The sequence below is a fragment of the Silene latifolia genome, chromosome 8 (assembly GCF_048544455.1).
Source record: "Silene latifolia isolate original U9 population chromosome 8, ASM4854445v1, whole genome shotgun sequence".
Taxonomy (NCBI): domain Eukaryota; kingdom Viridiplantae; phylum Streptophyta; class Magnoliopsida; order Caryophyllales; family Caryophyllaceae; genus Silene; species Silene latifolia.
Genome location: NC_133533.1, coordinates 1,714,458 through 1,737,460, shown reverse-complemented (window position 1 = coordinate 1,737,460; position 23,003 = coordinate 1,714,458). Strand labels below are relative to the sequence as shown.

At 36.8% G+C, this 23,003-nt stretch overlaps 3 protein-coding genes across 3 annotated transcripts; all 3 read left to right on the top strand.

Annotated features, from left to right (window-relative positions):
* Nucleotides 1–7,423: 7,423 nt before the first annotated feature.
* On the top strand, nucleotides 7,424–11,871 carry LOC141595974 (F-box/kelch-repeat protein At3g23880-like). The gene is made up of 3 exons (XM_074415954.1): nucleotides 7,424–8,762; nucleotides 10,938–11,024; nucleotides 11,535–11,871. Exons 1-3 carry the CDS (start codon nucleotides 7,540–7,542, stop codon nucleotides 11,593–11,595), a joined length of 1,371 nt encoding a protein of 456 aa, XP_074272055.1. The 5' UTR covers nucleotides 7,424–7,539; the 3' UTR covers nucleotides 11,596–11,871.
* Nucleotides 11,872–12,829: 958 nt separating this feature from the next.
* Nucleotides 12,830–15,097, top strand: LOC141595973 (F-box protein CPR1-like). Its single transcript, XM_074415953.1, has 3 exons — nucleotides 12,830–14,136; nucleotides 14,636–14,722; nucleotides 14,888–15,097. The coding sequence occupies exons 1-3, from the start codon at nucleotides 12,914–12,916 to the stop codon at nucleotides 14,946–14,948; spliced, it is 1,371 nt and encodes a 456-aa protein (XP_074272054.1). The 5' UTR covers nucleotides 12,830–12,913; the 3' UTR covers nucleotides 14,949–15,097.
* A 4,468-nt stretch (nucleotides 15,098–19,565) lies between these two features.
* Nucleotides 19,566–22,273, top strand: LOC141593981 (CRIB domain-containing protein RIC10-like). Its single transcript, XM_074414197.1, has 5 exons — nucleotides 19,566–19,907; nucleotides 20,308–20,414; nucleotides 20,520–20,617; nucleotides 20,820–20,907; nucleotides 21,537–22,273. Exons 2-5 carry the CDS (start codon nucleotides 20,351–20,353, stop codon nucleotides 21,755–21,757), a joined length of 471 nt encoding a protein of 156 aa, XP_074270298.1. The 5' UTR covers nucleotides 19,566–19,907; nucleotides 20,308–20,350; the 3' UTR covers nucleotides 21,758–22,273.
* The last annotated feature ends 730 nt before the right edge of the window (nucleotides 22,274–23,003 follow it).

Below are 23,003 nucleotides of genomic sequence, written 5' to 3'. Positions count from 1 at the left end.
GAATAAGCGCCTATTTATAGGGAAAAGCCCACAAAGAAGGACCAATCAGGGCACTGACCCATGAAGCGTCAACCAATCGGCGAACGGACACGTGTCGGACATGCAACCACGGAATGTCAATCGTTGCAACGATTAAATGTCAATCAATGCCACGGTGACCAAGCGTATTCAACACGCCCATTCACATCTCTTCGCCTGTTCATCTCCCTCAACAAATTCCTAGGTACCGCTCTCCGGCCACATGATCGACCAAGCCAGGAAGCACCGGCCGGGGGCAATCAAAAATAACCGGCACTCTCAGCCCTGGTCTCGGCCAGCGTCACATTCTTTCCCACATCGGATACCCTGACATTCTTTCCCACATCGGATACCCTTTACGCATCCATGTGGAGGGGGGATATGGTACGGCCTAACAAGAACCACGCCGATGCATCAGAAGAAGCCGATACCAGAAATTTTGCAAAAATACTTACGCAGAATATACGCTCAACACACATCGGAGCCCATACCACGGCATAGACTACGCTGGGGGCAAATTGATGGGGCATATTCTGCACCGCTGACCAAGTCAACATATTGAGCAAGGTCAAGGGTATCCACAGCAAAGTCAACGACTTAGACAGTCTAGCCGATGGAGCCCATCTACTGTCACTGGGTCTCGGCCAGACAACTAGCCAGCCGGGACACACATCCGCGTACTCATATCCAAGACCCCTCGGCCAGCCTGCCATAGGTCCATCGGCCGAGGGTAGAACGGCCTTTTCACCTGTTAGCCACTTGGCCACTTGGCCACTACGTGACAAAAGGTGAATGCCTATAAATACTCCTCAACCTTCATTGAGGAAAGGATCCACAAATTGACCTAATAACCACTATTCATCTGGTAATATCTTCCTTATCTCTCTACAATACACTCTTAGCCAAGTTACAACAACTTCTCTCTAAGTTTACTGACTTGAGCGTCGGAGTGAGTACGCTCGGCCAAAGCCGAGCCCTCAGTTTGTTCATCGTTTCAGGAGACCGCAAGGAGGATTCAAGCAAGGACATCATTCTACGAGCTACGAGTGGTAACAAATATCTGCTCTGGAATTACACCCGGAACACTAACAAGTGAGAGGTGTCCGATGCATGGTCAGAGAAGTTGTATCTGTTTGGATTAAGACCATTTCATGCTGATATGATTCTGTAATTTTGAAAACAATTTTGCAGTTAACCTGTATTTACTTAATTGCATCACTTAATGAATTATTGGTTGCTCATGGTAACCGTGTTAAGACTTTTTCAAAGGATACTTACATTTATTGCATACTGCAGTCACTTAGGGAGATGTTGAGTTTGTCTTAACCTTATAATTTATCATAATCCCATCTGTCACCCCATTTTCTCAAGTCATATATAACTCTAAACTCATCTACATAGTATAAAAAGAAGAGTCTTTTTACGGATTTATTATAAATGAGTACGGATTATCTCCATTTCCTCTTATATCCATTTTATTCGGGTTTTTCTAATAGAGCAATATTTATTCATTATTTATTCCCAATCTCAATCATCTCAAAACATAATTTGGAAAAATAAGAGAAAATGAAAAAAAATAAGGAAGAGAAATGAATAGAGAGGATTCTAAATAATCGTAAACATAATTCCATAAAGCTTAATCCAAATAACATCGAATCTCTTTTCATACGATAGTATCCATTTTAAGAAGAAAACAGGTCAAATCTCTTATAGAGTACATGAACTTAGGACAAACCCTTTATTAATTCTTAAACATCTCCGTTTATCTTATCTACAATACTCAACACAAAAAGGTTACGGTTACACTCAGTGTATAGAATCTTCTATACACTACGAGTAACATCATGACACGTGGTAATAGTGGAACTGTGGAAGCATAAGATAGAATCTTTTTGTAACACCCCGTATTTTATTAAGTTGGATAAAATTCTTTTAATTGCTATTTTGAATTTAATTACATCATTTAACGATTTATATATATATGCTTAGCTAATTAATTAATTTCATCATAATTCGATACGTTAATTTTAATAATCATTAATAAGTTTATTTAAAGTTAGTTCGAGTTTATTGAAGTTAGTTCGAGTTTATTTATTTAATAATTTCCGTTTCGTTACAAGTCTTTATGAAAGTTGTTTTAAGTAAACCCGAGATGGATTTTGGGACAAAACCGTCCAATTAGCTATTTTGAGCTTATTTCACTAAATTAGCAATTTTTATTAATATCCGTTAGTTTTGTAAAAATCGCTAATAATTCCGATTCAAGTTGATATTGTATTATTTACGTTAACTAGCTGAGTTTATTTTATTTTCACTCATTAAATTTATTTATTATTGATTCCGTTTTATTACTGAAACTTTTACTTAAACCGGTTAAATTTAACTCGAAACAGTTTTAATAACTATCGAAGTTTCTTAACGACGAAGAAACGTACGTATAATAAATAGCAGGCTGGCAGGCTGCTGCCTCATTTTCATTTTCTCACGTCTTCCTTTCTTCTACTTCCTTCTCTGTTCTTCTTTTTCACGTTTCATTTTTTTTTTTCTTTTTTTTTTTTTTTTTCTTTCTTTCGTAAAATCGATTTTCGGTCGTCCGTTTCTCATCCGTTTTCGACGATTTTCGTTCCATAGCGTTCCTCTCGCCATTTCCGTCAATCCGTTGTAAGTAAAATTCATTTTCGTCATGTATTTTTACAAACCCAATTTATACTTTCAGCTTTATTTATTATAAGACGGTTGTAGATGCTAAGATAGACGGTCTTGTAGAAGATTTGTTAATCATAAATGATTAGTTCAATCGGAAAAAGGTAACAATTATAGATTACTCGATATTACTTATAAAATATGTTTATTTCGAATGCTGGTTAGTCTGTTTTATAATTAAGACGGTGTATAATTATATACATGGATCCTTATGGATGTTAATTAGTCAGTTGTATAGTTGAGACGGTGTATACTGATATGTGGAGATGATTGAGACGGTGTATACTAGGGATGGCAATGGGTGGGATATGGATGGGGTGAAGCCATATCCATATCCATATCCATTTAATTTAGGGTCATCCATATCCCACCCTTATCCATTTAATAATTTTTCATCCATCCATATCCATACCCACCGGGTGAAGCGGGTGGAGCGGGCACCCGTTGGATATTTTCAAGCTTATAAAATTTAAAGGCAATACAACATCAAAAAAATTGTGACGATAAAATTAAAAGCGTAAATTACCAAACATATCATATTACATATGGCATACAAGTACATCCATTTTAAATCATATACAAAAATCATAAAATAAAAAACAATTTCTAATCATCTGAATTCCTAGTTCTCCACGAAGACGTGTAAACGACTTAATGTTCTGGTTTGCTCTTGGCTCATGATATCAGAGAATTAGTGCGTAAATATGGGCTTATGGAAAGTGAACTCAGTGGAGTAAGGAACTAAGGGCGTTGGTAATAAAAAGACCACTTGGGTAGTGGGGTTTACAATATTTTTTTTCTATTTTTACATGAACTTTGATATATGATTTTTTAAATCAAAATAATTATTAACTTTTTAAAAAAATTATAATAATTTAATTGTAAATATTAATTTCGGGTATCCACCAGGTGGTTAAGCGGGTGACGGACGATGATCCATATCCCACCCTAAATTCACCCATATCCATATCCCACCCTAAATTCTAAAAAAATTCGTCACCCATATCCCACTCATTTAATTTCGGGTGGATGGATATCCACAGGGTAAGGGTGAGACTGCCATCCCTAGTGTATACTGACCTCTAGGGATCATTTGGGATGCTAGCTAGTAAGTGGTATATTTAAGACGGTGTATGCTGACATGTATGGATTGTTTTGGGTGATAATTGGTGTGTTTTATAGTTGAGACGGTGTATACTGACATGTAGGGATTGTTTTGGACTAATTTGGACAATGTGTTGGGGCGATTTTTGTAGTCTTTAGGGTCTGTTTTTGAGTTGCTTTATACTTGTGGATTCCCGCTCTAAAACCGTTTTAAATGCTGACTTAGTTGGCTCAGCTAGGACTGTTTTTAGGCGCGAGAATGGAGTCTTAAGGGGACGATTGGTACTCTGTTTTGGGCAGGGACGAGAGCTGTCATCGTGGGTTTTCACTTTGCATTCGAGGACTGGAGTTGGGGTCGAACTTAGGCATCTTTTGGGTTCTTTTTTGGACTGATTTTTGGGTCAGATTATGAAGTAGGGTGAAGGGTGGCTATGGGTAGTCGGGTGGTGGTCGTGTCGGACTCTTTGTGGCTTGCTATTAGGCGAGTCGATGGTCAGCGTGGCCAGGCTTGTAGCTTAGCAGTGGCCTGGCCGTGGCCTAGGCAGTGGCCTAGCTAAGTCACGAGTTTGAGGCTATGTGTAGTTGGTGGTTTGGCCGAGTTTGAGGTTGTCATAATAATTTTAGAGCCGTGTCTATAATTTGTTTTGACACTAGTTTGGTTTATTTAAAATATAATTAAATTAATTTCCGTCTCATATTTTATATAAAGATAATTCGTTAATATCGTCCTTTCACATAATTATTTTAGGTACCTCATATGTGGTTGAAGATGAAGAGTAATTTTGGGTTTTAGAAGTTTTCTCAAGTTTATTACTTGTCTCTTTGCTAGCGTAAGGTAACTATTCTGAGTTACTCGACGAATCAATGTCACATTAGTAGTTGATGTTGTGTTTGTTGTTTGATAAGTGTTTAGGTGATTGATAATGTGTTACTTCGTTTTTCACATGATAGAAATTGGAAATAGCATGAGAATAATATTGCGATAAAATTTGTAAATTGGGCCAAAGTAGGCCAAGACTCTGAGCTGGGCCAGATTGACCGAACGAGTTTGGTCAAACTAGGTTTAAACCAGTCAGCCTCGATTTGACCGATGACCCGTCGCGGGACTCGGGTCGAGGGTTTGTCTTTGAGGTGAGATTGGTTGTTATTGGAAATTTTATGTTATGTCTTAATATTTGTAATTATCATTTCACATGTTGGTTGTTGGATAAATTGGTTGCCTTATACTTCAGTCTTGTTGCCTCTTTGCCATTTTAGCTTGTTCTCATGAATTATGAAATTAACGGTTAGCTGGAATTTGGATTATTATTGATAATGGAGATATTGTTGGATTGTCAGCTGAATTGGGTATCCTACTTGTCTTGTGTGATGTGGGCTAAAGTATTCAAGCTGGGACTAGCTGGGACTAGGTCCTAGGTGAGTATTTCGGCCTTCATCATAGGTAGGTCATTATAGTCTTTGACGAGTGTATGTTCACTGCTTAATAGCCTCTGTGTTCCTGACTTGGTGGGTTTATATCCAAGTTGGGGCATGACCTCGTTACTTATTTTGAGAGTAAGTGGTCAGCTTAAGTACTAGCCAACCCTTTGGTGGACTCCTTAGGGTACTCACTTTGTTTTAGAAAAATTGTGGGTCTTGGGTGCGGTGGTGTGTATCCGCATGTCTAGGTCTGCGCAGATTTTAGGCTAGGGTTGTGTTGTGTCTTGGCCATGTTTTGATAGAACCTCTGAGCCAAGATACCGGTTCGATTACCTTCCCTACCTCGTGGTATAGACTCGAGTTACAGAGTGACTATTGACCGTACTAAGAACTTATGCCTGTCTTTGATATATTGTCCTTTCTTGTATGGTGATTCTATGAATCATAGAAGGTGAGATGCAAGCCGGCTATGGTTGATAGAGTTTGGATTCCTGGATGTTATGTGATTCACATGATAGTGTAGTATGAGTCGGTCTAGTATTCACATGCTAGGACTATGTGTTGTTATATTGTTGTTCACATGATAAGCACGACTGTCTAGCATCTATATGCTAAGGCATTGTGTGATTCGTATTCATATTCTTATGTTTACATGTTATATTAATTATGACATTTCGTGGCTGGGAGAACTCGGAGTTACTCCCCACTGACTGTGGCTTTCGTATTTGTATAAAATGCGAATGACAGGTAGGTGATGCATATATGGGGTACATGGACGAGCTAGCGAGCAAAGTAACCTTGGGACCTAGATTGGTTTTATTTTATTGTGACCCTTAAACACTTTTTATGTCACATACATTTTAGGGACATATGTCTCCCTCTTTACATTTGGTTGTATAATTTGCTATTCGCGACTTTAGCGATGGTTATGTTATGACACTTCTAGTTAGACCTTGTATGTTTGACACCTTCCAATTTGGATATCTTTATAACAGGTTCAGGTTTTAAAATTACAGGTTTTTACCCAATTGAACCTATTACAAACATATCCATGCAGTTTTATTCTAGAATTACGTGTTTACTTTTCCGCGATATATGAGGGTGTCACACTTTTCCCATTTTCATTTGTTATATTTTAGGAGCCAAAATATAAAAAAAAAAAAAAATTATATTTGATTTTTTTCCTCTAAATTATTACTCCGTATTATTTTTTATCATACCAAAATTATTATTTTCTCAAAATTATCATTCTTTCCTCCTTTAAATTTTTTTCCTTCACAACGAAGTGACACAACCAATTAACACCAATCCCTAATACCACCACTGCCTCCTCCCCCACCAGCCAACTGCCAACAGGTGCCGGAGACCTCTCACACCGGCGAACAACCCTGGTAAGTGGTAACCATCGGCGCTGGAGACCTTCTCCCTGCCAGGCAACCTCCATCAGCGCAACCTCCATCAGCGCACCAATCCCTCAACCCACCATGTAGCAGACCCGAGATTCTCACGCCTCCGCCTGTACACCACCACGTTACACCGCCGATCACCACTTCATCCTCCTCATGTGCCCGCATGGCTTTGACAACCATGTCGTCATCCTGGCAGCGTCTACCACGCATGCCATAATCCCGCAACACCCAAATCAAATCGTTAGATCATTGACGCTAGTAGAGCAAATCAAATGGAATCACTGATGTTTATTAATATCTTCGATCGACGTTATTTGTTCGTATTTAATCAAATGAAATCGATTCATTGCCCTAATTATCCCGTTTACAGAAGTAAACGTATGAATGTTAAGTTTTTTTGTTATTATTTTTTTAACTAAGAAAATTTAAAAGATATGGATAAAGTTTATGTTAAGAAATAATATGATATTTATTATGGTAAATAAATAATTATTGAACAAAATACCAAAACTAAGTAGCTTCACATCTCTCTCAAATTCTCACCGTGATTAATAATACATTCTTTCATATGTCGAAATTTAATTGGTGGTGTATAGAAGATTTTATACACCGAGTGTAACCGTAGCATCTTCCATACTCAACACGCTTGAAGTTCAATACGGGTTGCGATATTTGAGATCTTACATTTGTGCAAAATAAATGTTCAAAAATCCTACCAATACTATTTTCGTACACTTTTTTTTTTGTCCTATCCTACATACTAGTAAACAGAACTTTCCACCATTTTTCCCTGCAAACACTCTGTACTCTACTCACTCTGCTTTACTCATTTCTACACTCAATCAAATTACCCAGAAAAAACCCCTCAATTTTCCCCCCAAAAAAGATGGAATCTTCCTCCATAATTTCCCCAGAAAATCACCAAAAAATTGAATCTTTTTGGCCAGAAATTCTCAAAAGAATTCCAACTAAACAACTAGGAATTTGCATGTGTGTGTCAAAAAAATGGAACAAATTAATCACTTCTTCATCTTTCATTTCTTCTCACACCATCTTCCTTTCAAAATCCCAAAAATTCAATCAAAGTTCCAATCTTTTTGTTCTTAGAACATTTTCCATCAAAACCCCACAAAAACCCTTCAAGGAATTGTACCACATTTGCTTAGATAATGAAAACCCCAAAACTCAAACCCTAGAAACCCTAATTGAGAAGAGTATTGTGTGTCCTTTTGAGACTTTCAATGGGTGTCAGTTTAGGTTTGTTGGGTCAGTTAATGGTGTTGTTTTCTTAACAGATGATTGTTTTACTAATACTTATAATCTCATTTTATGGAATCCGATTTTAAGTATTTTTATTCAGTTGCCTAAACCTAGAGCTTGTTTTGAGACAATTGGGCCTTATATGAATGTTTGTGGGCTTGGGTATGATGATGAAGTTGATGACTTTAAGGTTATTAGACTTGTGTATCCATCAAGGGCGGATGGGTTGGATGAAATCCCGCCTCGAGCCGAGTTATACTCGGTTAAGGAAGGGAAATGGAGGTGGGTTAGTGCTGATGATGTTGAGTATTGTCCTATGGATAAGGAATGGTCACAATGTTTTGTGAAGGGGAATGTTCATTGGGTTGCTTACGAGAGGCGAACCGAGGAGGAGGGTAGTGGTTTTAAGAGTACATTGTTGTTGTTGTTTAATGTTGTCAAGGAGAAGTTTCAAATAATGAGATTGCCTTTAGAGTTAAGAGAGGTTTGTCCATTATGTCTTGAGGTTTCGGAATCTCGAGGATTGTTGTGTGTGAATCATTATGTGATGACTGAGATGTTGATTGGGGAAGTGGTAGAGTATAATATGTGGGTTAAGAAGGAGTATACTAAAAGTATGTCTTGGTGTAAGGTTGCTAGTGTTGATCTTAGTGCTGGTAGTTTACAGAAGGGTATTTACTGGAGGAGGAATGGGGAGTTGCTCGTTACGAGTAAGAATAGGAAGCTTGGGTCTTATGATATTGAAACTGGGAATGTGGAAATGCTTGCACCGCCGGGGTATGCTGTTCGTTATGATGCCTGTTCCTTTGTTGAGAGTCTGGCTTTTCTGAACAAGTGTAAGAATAGAAGGTATGATGCCTGTTCCTTTCTATGCTATTGTTTGTCAATTTGAGTTCTGATTAATATAGGGAAGATAATTTGAGTATTTGTTATAGGACTTGGTGCATGTTTCTAAATATCGTCTTATGTTTTATATTCCCTCCGTCTCAATCACTTGTTTGTCGTCTCAATCATTTGCTTACCGTTTATGTACATGGTGTATGCGGCTTTCTAGCAGGATGACTGATCGAATAGAAGGTAGATTAATATGGATATTCTGCTAAAGTATTAGCCTTTTCACATGTCTTAATGAGCACCTAGAATGTGGGAGTGTAGGACACACGACATACGACACAGCGTGTTATGGTAATATGTTGCATGTTCTATCTTGTTTTCTGGCAGGAGGATTAGAAATGGTAGATGTATTGATATATGGGGCTTCTTCATGCTGTAGTTTATATGTTATTTATGCCAAGTTATGTTACCTTGGAAATTCAATCCTTAGGGTCTCATGCTGGCTTGTGAATGAATTTCCTCATGCTGTTCTTAATGTTATACTCCCTCTGTCCCGGTCATTTGTTGTCCTTTTCCATTTTGGGGTGTCTCAGTCATTTGTTGTCCTTTCTATTTTAAGAATGAACTTGATGGGTAATTTGATCATTCTCATTCAATTTGTTCCACTTGTCATTTAGTTATTGGCCTTTTCCTCATTCCTTGGTCTTTGTGCCAAAATGAAAGGACAACAATTGACCGGGACGGAGGGAGTAATAGTTTAGTCTTTGTAAGGCAGTTTTCCACAAATATTGTATGAAACAGATATAACTATTTGTGATGCGGTACTGGTATCGCAACTTTACACTTACTAGTACTTCTATAGAGCAGCACTCCTGTTTAGGATAGTTTAGGGCATCAAGGAAGGTTAGAGTTAAAAAACCTGAACTTCAGCAACCTGTTTTTGGGAATCAAGTGCAGAGGTGTTCTTTGAGATTCAGATAAATGACAGACCGCATACGTGAATTTAAAGATATGTAGCTAAACCTTTGAACTCAATAGTAAATGTCAGTGACTAGTTTGAGGGCTAAAATGTAATTAAGGCAACACGAGTCACAACAATGAAGCAACTCTCTTTTATGGATTTAATGTGTTTGGATAGCATTTGAGAACTGAAGAGGAGGGGATGGGGATGGGGATGGAGATGGAAGAGAAGGATGTGCGGGGAACGAAAGTTGGTATAGGATGGAAGAGAAAATCTGAGTAGTTGTTATAGGACTTGGTGTTTCTAAATGCTGTCTTGTGTTTTATACTCCTTCCGTCCCAAACTCCCAATCATTTGTTCACTGTTTATATACTTTGTGAGGAGTATTTTAATCAACGCTAAACAATTGATTGAGACAAAGGAGTATTATGTACGGAGTACATGGTGTATGAGGAGTTGAGGACTATTTACACTTAGTATTGGCGTTGTATTAGGCTTTGACTAGAATACCCAGTCGATCGTTTATTAGGATATTGATAGACTTTCGATAGCTTTATGTGATAGACTTTTCATTGTATAATAAGTCTTCTTGTCAAATACCGAGTCTGTCTTCCAGTCCAGCTTTATGTTAAAGCCAGCGCGAAGTGTCAGACTTAATGATCGCCAAGAATGTGGGAGTGTAGTGTAGGAGACGCCGACACGCGACATATGACACACAGCTGTGTTGTAGTAAGTATTAACATGTTACATGTTGTATCTTGTTATCTGGAGGATTGGAATAGGAGAGACGTTGATATATGGGGTTTTTTTCATGCTCTAGTTTTAATGTTATTTATGCCGAAGTTATGTTACCTTGGCATAGCTACAATGGCTACAAGTGCCACGCACGAGATGGCGTCTAAGAGTCTATTCTGTGAAAAAGTTTCATATTTGGTGTATTTTGAGTGATGTATCAGTGTATGCAGGACACACGCCCAAAGTGAAGTGCCAAAGTAAAATAGTGCTTAACTCTGAAACGATAAATAATTGCCATGGTTATTACTTACAAGTTTACTGACCTTGTCCATTTTGCACATATATACATGTACTCCTTAACATGATTTCTTATGTGCCATGGCTGTATCTTATGTGCAGTGTAATTCCGAAGCGAAAGATGAAAAATATGGTTGGATTATTTCTACAATATGTTGCTATGTTATGACTGTTGACTATTGTGAATGTCGTTGTAGGAGATATGTCCCGGAGAAAATTGATGAGAATGACAGCAATGATAATGATGATGAGGAACCTATGACACCGCTAGGAGCTGCATTTGAGTATGATACGCTTTTCTGTTTACTTCGTTTAAGTTTACATTTCCATGCTTCACCTGGAAGAAGTTCGACCTTTGGACATGTTCACCAAAATGAATAGATTCATCAGTAAATGAACTATGCCGTTATTGCTGCGACACCAAATAGCGACTAAGTTATCATGCTAGCAGATGTCGACTTTATTTATTCATAATTTGAGACCCTGTTAAGCTAGATTGATCCACGCCTTCACAATTTGTCTCCATAGTCATAATTTGCGTGTGAAATACGACCGACTTAGGTCACTGTTTCATTAAACACGGTAGATTCCTGACCAATATGTCCGATTAGAACTAGTCCTGATAAAACATGTTGTTATGTGCAGTGGTTATTGTGACCGCGATCAATGATTCCATTTAGTACCATGTTTGTTCATCGCATCCTTGTGTCAAGTGATTAATACAATTACTCATATGGAGTATGTTTTATACTAACCCGAGCTTATTATTTTTTTAACTTGGAAATCTTATGCAGAAAAATGGCGAAATTCATGGTTGGCATGAATCAACTGCAAAAGTTCCGCCGACAGTTCTAGGTTGTTTAGAATCTTCATTGGGTGCTGCTAGATCAGGCAGGTTAATTCGGGATGCCGCTAGTAACTAAGTAGTAGTGTACTTGAACCTTGTTTACACTTATGGACTCGAAACCATGTCTGCTCTGTTAAATTCCGCAGTTAAACCTTGGAATGTAGCTAGTATGCTTGCACCTTGTTTAAACTTCTCGACTCGAATCAAAACCATGTCTCTTTTGTTGAATTCCGCGGTTTAAACTTGAAATTTTCCGGCTAATTTAACAGTTACTGCAATTTATTATAAGTAGTATATGCAATTATGCAATATTTCCATGCTAATGTCGAATTCCGGCTCACTACTGAGATTATTTTGATATTCTGGCATAGAATCCCAGGGTCTATTTTATCTGCTTCATTCTCATTTTCGAAATTTTGATGTTCCGTCTTGGTAAATTTTGAAAAATCATCGCAAGACCTTTACATCGAAATTAAAGTGATTGGGTAAATACTTGTGATTAACAAGGCCCTTAGTTCTTTTATTTGGACTAGTTTTAAAGATAAAACGGATATCTCCGTTTTAAAGAAGACCTATCATTTTTCTCATCACTGTTTTTTTATTATATCGGTGCATTCATAGAACAAATTTTATGAAGACCAGTAAAAAAAAAAGAAAAGGTCTAGCAAAAGCAGTTTGACTCGGGCTCAAGACCTGAACTCGAATTGACTCGACCCAAAATATAACCCGAGCCAAATGTTTATTGTTGCACACGGATTATTAATCATAATTAACTTGATAGTAGTTGACCGAAAATGATTTTAACTTGAAATGACTCGACCTGACCCGAAATTTTGTAAACCCGTAATTAACACGATCCAAATTGACCCACCTCGAACTCAATCTGTTTGCCAAGTATAGTGGGTGGGTAGTGTATTGCCCTTTTACGAGAATGATAGATATCCGGGGATGCATCTGTTTTCAACTTAAGACGGGTCAAGTAGTAAGAATTGGACAAAAGCAGAATGTATGAAGAAAGTATGGAGAAAAGTAAAAGATTTGTGTAATGTGCTCACGTTGAATGATACTCAACCCGTTTTTAACTTTAAAACGGATACATCGGTCTTAAGATATCGACATCTTGAATTTGTGAAAGATAAATGATCTAAATCCTACAAATACAATTTTCGTACACATTTTTGTCCTATCTTACATAGTAAAACCTGCCACCATTTTCCCCTGCAAACACTCTGTAATCTGTACTATACTCAGTCACTCACTCTGCTTTACTCATTTCTACACTCAATCAAATTACCCAGAAAAAACCCTCAATTTTTCCCCAGAAAAATGGAATCTTCCTCCATAATTTCACCGGAAAATCACCAAAAAATTGAATCTTTCTGGCCGGAGATTCTCAAAAGAATTCCAACTAAACAACTAGGAATTTGCATGTGTGTATCCAAAAAATGGAACAAATTAATCACTTCTTCATCTTTCATTTCTTCTCACACCATCTTCCTTTCGAAATCCCAAAATTTCAATCAAAGTTCCAATCTTTTTGTTCTTAGAACATTTTCCATCAAAACCCCACAAAAACCCTTCAAGGAATTGTACCACATTTGCTTAGATAATGAAAACCCTAAAACCCAAACCCTAGAAACCCTAATTAAGAAGAGTATTGTTTGTCCTTTTAAGACTTCAAATGGTTTTCAGTTTAGGTTTGTTGGGTCAGTTAATGGGGTTATTTTCTTATCAGATGATTACTTTGGTAATACTAACAATTACATTTTATGGAACCCGATTTCTAGTTGTTTTATTCACTTGCCTAAACCTAGAGCTTGTTTTAGTACAATTGGGCCTTATATGAATGTTCTTGGTATTGGGTATGATAATGAAATTAATGATTTTAAGGTAATTAGGGTTGTGTATCCATCAATGAGGGATGGATTAGATGAAATCCCGCCTCGAGCGGAGTTATACTCGGTTAAGGAAGGAAAATGGAGGTGGGTTGGAGCTGAAAATGTAGCGTATTGTCCTGTAGATCAGGAATGGTCACAGTGTTTTGTGAAGGGGAATGTTCATTGGATTGCATTCGAGAGGCGAAGCGAGGAGGAGGGTAGTGGTCATAAGAGTACATTGTTGTTGTTGTTTAATATAGTTAAGGAAAAGTTTCAAATGATGAAATTGCCTTTAGAATTAAGGGAGGTTTGTCCATTATGTCTTGAGGTTTCGGAAAATCAAGGTTTGTTGTGTGTGAATCACTATGTTATGACTGAAATGTTGGTTGGAGAATTGGTGGAGTATAATTTATGGGTTAAGAAGGAGTATACGAAAGGTACGTCGTGGTTTAAGGTTGCTAGTGTTGATCTTAGGGGGAGTTTGCAAAAGGGTATTTATTGGAGGAAGAATGGGGAGGTGCTCGTTACGAGTAGGAATACAGAACTTGGGTCTTATGATATTGAAACCGGCAATGTGGCTATGCTTGCTCCGCCGGGGCATGCTGTTCGTTATGATGTGTGTTCTTTTGTTGAGAGTCTTGCTTTTTTGAACAAGGATTGTAAGAATAGAAGGTATCATATGGGATGTTCTCTGTGTCGATTTTCGATTGTTGTGTGTTTTTGTTTGTCTGTTTGACTTGTGTGTAATATAGGGATGAAAATTCGAGTATTTGTTAATGGACTTGGTGTTTCTGATGTCTTATGTTTTATACTCCTTCCCTCTCAATCATTTGTTTACGTCTTATATATACATTTTAACACCCACAATCTACGAAATTTCCAACCTGTCTGAGCCTTTTACGTCTTGTTAGCGTATTCTGAGACAAAATAGCGCAAGTGAAATTTCGTAGATTGTGGGTGTTAATTTCCAACCTGTCTGAGCATTTTACGTCTTGTTAGCGTATTCTGAGGCAAAATAGCGTACTCTAGGAGTAATTTCCTGTTATGAGTGAGTTCTCTAAAGCTGCAGTGTAGTTTCGAAGCAAAAGATGAAAAATATGCTTGGATTCATTTTACTATATGTTGCTATGTTATGACTTTCGACTGTTGACTATTGTGAATGTCGTTGTAGGAGATATGTCCCGGAGAAAATTGATGAGAATGACGGCAATGATAATGATGATGAGGAACCTATGACACCGCAAAGAGCTGAATATGAGTATGATAGGCTTCTCTGTTTACTTCGTTTAACTTTTCATACTAAAATCAGAGCTAATTATCATTTCGCGATTAAGATCTCAGTACTTTGACCTACTAACATGTCTTTATGTGTTATACTAAAATCAGAGCTAATTATCATTTTTAACTTGGAAATGTTATGCAGAAAAATGGGGAAGTTCGTCGTTTACTTAAATCAACTGCAAAAGTTCCGCCGACAGTTCTAGGTTTGCTTATAGTCTTCATTCGGTGCTGCTAGATCAGGCAGGTTAATTCGGGATGGAGCTAGTAACTAAGTAGTAGTAGTGTACTTGAACCTTGTTTACACTTATGGACTCGAAACCATGTCTGTTTTGTTAAATTCCGCAGTTTAAACCTCGAGATGTAGCTAGTAACTAAGCAGTAGTGTACTTGCACCATATTTACACTTCTAGACTTGAATCAAACCATGTTTGTTTTATTAAATTCTGCAGTTTAAACTTGAAATTTTCTGGCTCGGCTCGAAAAGCCAAGCAAACGTTGGCTCGGCTCGAAAAGCTCGTGAGCGGCTCGAAGTTGTGTAATTAAATAAATATTATTCATATTATATAAAAATATCTTGTCATGATTATATATTTGTATCACACATATAAAAAAACGTCTCATTGATTCCAATGTTTGTATACTATAAAGCATTCGAGCCTTGCTATTGAAAATATCGATGAAAAAAACCCGAAAATTCAACAATTATATATAGGCTTGAGTTGAGCTCGAGTTTGGCTCGAGCTCGCGTTAAAGCTCGCAAGCTTGATCACGAGCACAATTTTTTCAAGCTCGAGCTCGAGTTTTACTTTATAAGCACAAGCCGAATAAGGCCAAACTCAGGTTCGGCTCGTTAACACCCCTAGTCCTTACTATCACCATGTGATGGTATTTGCACTGTTTTAAAAATAAAACGGATATCTCCGTCCTAAGCAGGACCTATCGTTTTTCTTATCGATGTTTTGATTATATCGCCATATAGCCATATCGGTGCATAGATACCAAGGCCCAAGGGTAAATAGTTACTCTTATACCAAATGTTGACAATTCATTTTCTCCTTTTTATCCTCATCCAAGGAAGCCGAAGTAAAGTTTAATACTCCGTACCGATTTATTGCCTTGTAAAGGATAATTCATACGTAATACAATTTGCTAATTTTTATTCCCAAATTACGTTGACAAACCTTAAATTCTTCTAAAGACAATAGAGTAATATTTTATTAGTGTCTAATAAGATGATTTAAGAATAATTCAAATAATTGTTTATGAAGACAATATTCTCTTAGTCGGTAATGCTTTCGTATAAGTTTTTCATTGACTTGGAAGAGAAAAGTGTAAGAGAAGACAATTGTCTAAATCAGAATTAGTTAATTAAAAGAATAAAAGTCGCTTTTTTATTAGATTATGATGTATAAGTTTGCATTAAATTATGAATTATATTCATGATATACGGAGTATCAAATCAATTCATAGCAAAATTACAACTATGCAAGAACGACATAAGGCCAATACCCAAATAGTCCACCTTTCATCAATGGTGTCATTTTAATTTTAAAAAAGATGGAATTCTTAATTAGCTATCTAGTAGCATAAGTAAAAGTGTAAAATAAGAGTACAATCCTGTTTTTTTCGGCTTAATTTCAAGTCTCATTCAGCTCATATTTAGCGTTGTTCACTCAGTAGTCCGGACCAAAGACTAGACCGGACTGGACCATTTGGTCCGGATCAGACCGGACCGTATTTTATTTGGTCCGGTCCACGGTCCACCTATTTACTCTACTTTGGTCTTCGGTCCGGTCCTGGACCAAACCGAATGGACCGCGAACCGGACCATTGACCGAAGTTATATAAGAAAAGAATTTTTAAGATTGCAATATTATTGATTTTATTTTCTACTTTGTTTACATGTATTATATTAGATGTGTAACTTTGTAGTTAAATTTAGTAAGAAAATAATGTTGCTTATTTTGATCGTTACGAACCTCCCGAGTTCTAGTTTTATATGGTAAAACATTCAATGACAACAATATTTGGTCCATTTGGTCAGGAGCGGTCCAGTCCACGTGTTTTTATGGTCCAGACCGGACCGGACCAATATTAATATGGTCCGGTCCTCGGTCCACCTTTTAACCCTTATTTGGTCTTCGGTCCAAAAAGTTTGGTTTGGTCCGGTCTGGTCCGGTCTGGTCCGGTCCCGGACCAATGATCGAACACCCCTACTCACATTAATTGAGATTATTTCAGCTTTATTCATCTCAACAAACTTCAATTTAGTTCAGCTTTATTCAGTCCAAAAAAACAGGGAATCAGTCTTCTAAAATAACCGTCTAATTAAGCTAGCTTGAACAACCCTTTATTAGTTGATCTAAGTACTCATTAATGTAAAATTGTCCAAAAATCATCTCAACCAAAAGTTTAAGCTTATGGTAAGAGTTTCAAGCTAAGATCGGTTTTATACTCTAACACGCCCCCTCATAGGAATGCCTGTTGGACTTGAAGTATGGATTTAACTGCAGACTTCCTTGTACCTACCTGGTGCTTAATATTCCACTTTAGAATTGAGGGTGGTGGAATTATACTATGTCAAAAAAATTATCTCAACCAAAAGTTTAAGCTTATGATTTGAGTCCCAAAATCGGTTTTATATTCTAACAAATATATCAAAGATTAACGTTGTTATTGTGTTTTTGTATGCAAATAAATATGCTCCTCTTAAAATGCAAATCTACATGAGAATATTGTTAACGACAATTATCCACATGATTATAATCATTATTAGGCTTCTAAGTATGAAAGTATCAGCTGCCAAAAAAAAAAAAAAAAAAAAAAAAAAAGTATGAAAGTATCTATTGATCTAAATCATCTAATAACTAGGTAATCCTAACCACTAACATGAAATTTACAATACTATAAACAATAAAATGTTGGTTAAGAATTAAGATAATCCAAACTTTTGTCGCACAACTACTGGCACATAATCCACAGATGCTATATGCCTATTTGTGCGTAAAACTTAGGTTCGATCGTATGAATATGATTAATTTATCAACCAATAACCTACGTGCATCCAATTTGTGACATACAGTCTCTCAACAAAGACCATATCACACGGTATTTCTTGCAAGTTGCTATAATTAACGTCTAAATACATTTAATACAACTATTACAAATGGGTATGTACGTTTAATGATATGAGTTTCCTAATATCGCCTTAAAATGGGTATGTACATCTGTTCTATCTCGGACATGGCTATGTCGTGTCTGACTTAATCTCGGCTCATTTTAGTTCAGTTCGTCTTTATTCAGTTCAGTTTAACTTGATTCAGTTCGAACAGTTTACACTTACTTCAGCTCCATTCAATATAGTTCAGCTCCATTCAGTTCAATTAGTTTTTTCAGCCGAAGTCCAAGAAGAAACAGATACATTAATACATCTGTTTTTCTAAAATGTACCCTAAAAAATACATACTTCCTACATACCACACCAATGATAACATTGACTTTTTCACACTTGTCGAGACACATTTTGCAACGTAAATATCTTTTGTTACACATTATTAAAAATTATAAAAATTTGATATTCTTATAGCATTCATGACGATAAATCAAACAAGATCTCACATGATTATATTTTGTCTTATAGATTAAGAATAATATCGAAGATTCCCTACGACCATAAGTAGTAGCAAAACGGTCAATATTACTATTGGTCTGGTATGAAAGGAGTATTAAAAACTTAAAAATCGATCATTAATTCAATAGACACCTATACTATTATATACTTTTCACCTCATGTTATGTCGTTAGTAGGAATAAGATTAACTATATTAACTCATACAACGATCTTATACAAGACCAGCAGCACTGACGCTACTACTCCGAAAGTTGTTAACTTCTTATACTAATACGTAATCATGGCATGACATGGTTTTATTGTTGCTATTCCAATTACGTACATGCACCTGAATGGCTGGAACTAAATTATTAAAAAAGACCTATGTAATGTAGTATGTGAATTACTCAAACTAATTAACTTGTTAAACTTGTTGTTTCATTAGAAAAAAAGTACGCGTATTTGAAACCGTAAGCAACAAAAAAAATAAACATACTTGCACTTTGTGTAGAGTCGCAATGTTGCATGATCAAGAAAACTTCAGGACACTGAAATGTCTTGGGGAAAAAAACGTTTCATAATTTCTCGTTCGTGGGCTAGCTCTTTGTATCGGCTGAAATAGAAAATCATGAGTATGTCTCGAGTAAAATAATTTTAAAATACATTAATTTATACTCTGTGTATTCGCGGTTGTCAAAAGCTGTTTTAGCAGGATTGTTTAGGTAAAATCACTTGTCTTTACAATATCACTTGTGTAAAACGGTTTTATACACGAATTATTGTATGTTTTAACTTATAGAACACCACTCAACCCTCATTCATTCCATAATGGACGGTTCCGCTCTAGCCTCTAGTCATTCAACTCAATAAAAATTATGAATATTAATGTTTCGTTTCAAACTAATTACTCCCTCAATCATATCATTCCAAAAATTATCGCATCAATTCAAATAAAATTTTCAAAATCGAATATACACTTCAAATCGATCCTCACTCGAGATCGAGGAGAATTTCAAAATAAGGCCATAAGACACAAGTTGATCTAACGAGATGTCGATGAGAAGGTCTTAACCTATAATAACTGGACATTTTAATCAAAGTTATGAACGAATTATCATGCTAATTCAGATCTGATCAGTTTTACCATGTCCACCCATAACCCAAGTCACCCCAACCAAGGCAACAAACAAAAAGGTTGTTGACAACATGTAACTAACTCAAATTAGTTAACTTCCTCTCCCAAAACACACCACTCATGTCATGTCCTTAGTCTCACATGACCAATTCCTCCATTAGAGATGCTTTCAATTATGCTTCTCCACCACTATTACTACTACTTTCCTCTCTGTTTTTCCTCTGTCATCCTCCATTTTTCTCACTCCTCTCTCTTCAAACATTCTCCCCAAATTCATATATTTTCATTACAATCCCCCCAATTTGTTGATCACACTTTCGACCCAAAAAAAAAAAAACACACACAAATAAAGAACATTTTTTTTTGTACTTATTTGGTGTTTTTGTGTGTCGAATCTTGTACCCTTTTGAGCAAACGGTAATGGGTTGTTCTCAATTATTTGTTTGAGTGTGTTTTTTCCGTCGTTTTGTTTTGCATGTAAGGTGTTTGTGGAAAGTCCTCAATGAATATAGTTAAGAATTATACCAAACCCAGTTGAGAAGGGAGCTTTTTTGTTTCACTCATCACCTTTTTGTGTATAAAACGATAAATGAGGTGCATAAGCTATTGTATAGGTCGTAGTAACTTGTATGATGTATAATGGTCGTATTCGAGATTCTGTGTTTGACGATACTTGCCGATCATTTGTTTACTTTTTTATTCCTTGTGACGGCCGAGGGGTATTTTAATCAAAGGTAAACAAATGAGTGGGACAAAGGAGTACAAGATAAAAATGCTCTGTTTCTAAAGCATTGTTTTGTTTTTGTGTATTCTTCAGGGAGTAAAGGAACTGTAGTTTGAAGTCATAATCTTTGTAGGCAATGTCGTCGACAAAGATTAAAGGGATTTGCAAAGGTTCATTCAAATACATTTCACAAATATTTGGTAAAGTTGCTTCCTTTTTTTTGTTAATCTTTGGTGTTCTTCATGATCAATGTTAATTAGTTGTGTTCTAAAGTACTTTTGTGGGGAATTTTGTATCTTTGGCAGTGGTTAAAGAGCGTGAGATGGACATCGGGCGTCCTACAGATGTAAAGCATGTAGCTCACATTGGTTGGGATGGTCCAGATAGTACAGCTCCTACCTGGGTATGCCACTTTATGCGAATTCTCATATAATACCCGACATACAATGGCTTTATAATAGCTTATGCACCTCGTTTTAAGATATTACAGGGCTGTTGTATCATGTATGCTGAAAAGCGGCATTTGTGTTGGTTTGATTAAAGAGGTTACCTAGAATGCGTTTCTTTCAAAATGAAATTGAAGTTGTATGTATTGGATAATGCAGATGAATGAGTTCAAAGGAGGTTCAGATATGGCATTGGCATCTGCTGGTAGCACCGGTGGTTCGAGAGATGCCACATGGTCTTCTCAAGGTATATTCATCCATTTAAGCTTAAGCTCCACCAAAAATGTTTCTTCAATAATTCATCAAAAAAAAATGTTTTTTTTTTAAAGATCCCGATTATGTCGAGGGAATCCCAGACACTCAACCATGTAGCTCAATTCTCAAATATTGTTTGCTGGTCCCAAACCCAATTATGCGTATTTTTTTATGACATATTCATGGAGGAGTGATGGTAAGACCGTCTCACATGGTCATCATATGAAATCTGTTAAATGATATAGAAAAAGGGTAGAGGATATTTTTTTTCGTAAAAGGAATGGACTTCTCTTCGCTTACATGTCACGGGATGATACCAAGGAAGCAATATTTCTTGTGTTTTTGACTTTTGGCTTGAATGATCTCGTTCAGAAAGATTGGGTTGCGTCATCGTTTGATTGCTGTATAATATTTAATTAGGATAGGTTGACATACTTCTAAGGTAGTGGAAATCATGACCATTGTAGAAGATACCACATATTTATACATGTATACGTGAGCGGTTCTTGAATGATTGTCCTGTTGCAAGTGTTGGACATAACACCGGAGTCAAAATGTCAAATACGTCTATTTCATGAAAAAGTAATGGTTTGGCCTAAAAAAATGTCTGAAATCATGCAGATTTTGAGCATTCATTGGGACGACAGCCATCATCAGCTAGGTTGAGCAACTTTCCTCCCGGGAACACGCCTAGTATTCCCAGAAAGCCAAAGCGTAAGAAGATCAAATCAACTAGCTCAACTCCTAAATCTAGCTCTGGAAGATCTTCTCGAGCCTCGTCCAAGCATAATTCCATGCTTGATGGCAGTGAGGAGAGTAGCAGGCATAGTGTGAGATTGTAGATTGTTTCCGGTCTTTTACCTAAATGGACTCTCATTACAGTAGTGTAAGTGGCTTCTGAAACCCGTCTCGGCTCTCTCTTGTTATGTTGGAAGGATGTGATCAAAGTGTCCCTATGTTTTAGTCCATGTGCCCCAGTTGTTTTTTTTCCCGCGAGGGGAATTTTTGACAACGAGGCTTCTTGACTCAAATGAAGAAAATAGGCACAGAAATCGAGGAGGAGCGAAACAGGACGGAAATGAAATGGGTGATGAAGATTAGGAATTATTCTTTAATATTCTTTTATCCGAAACAAATAAATCGTGGTAAAGTTAGATGGGTACATGGATGATGTTAGTAAATTGACTGATTTAACCGTAAAATTGCTTGGGAATGTGTGATTGTGAATTGTGAGTGAAAACCTTGTATAGAGGAGTAAATCCTGCAAGTTTTGAATGGTTTTATGGTAAAAATGCTTGCATTCTCAGTAACATTGACAGTACTTAGGTAAAATTCATCAGTTGTTCCTGGTGTAATTAGTTTCTGGTGCATCGTTAACTATTCCTCTTTTAGTTACTGTATAAGTTAAGATTAAGCGGGTGTTCTCACACGTGAAAATTGAGATCGTCTCATTCATGATCTTGTGTCGAAAGTTGGCATATTTTACAAAAAGAGACGCACTTCAGGTAACGATTCTCAGTAAGCAATCTTTTGATGACTTCTGAGGATAGACGGTTTGGTTTGAGGAAGGGTACAGTGGGTTTGTTTCGTGGGGTTTACCTCACTATTCAGTTTTGATAATCTCGGTTAAATTGCTGTTGCATTTGGTCGAAGTCATTATTTGTGTATCGGAGAAACCTTGAGGATGCCATTTGAGCAATTGTTATCCGTCTATAGCAAGACTAGCTGATATTGCTAGCAATGCATGGATTGTCATCCAGATTCCGGTCGGGGAAACAAGGTCGTTACCAGAACAAAAAAGATTTAAGGGCAATATAATCGGGATGAAGGAAGTAGTATCTTTAAGCAAATATGAAAAGTTTATTTTCCCTCGGCGATCCAAAGAGGCGGGGCGAAGCATGATTTTAGAAAGTTGTAGCGGGTTAGTGGGTAAAAGGGTATGGTTGTGGAAACTTGCGGCGGGTTAGCTGGTAAAAGGTTTTTTATTAATTTCTTGAAAATCTTATAAATTATAAAGAGATAAAATCAAAACAATTTGAAAATTTATACTTGCTTCGTCCTGGTCATTTATTTACCTTTGATTTTGAC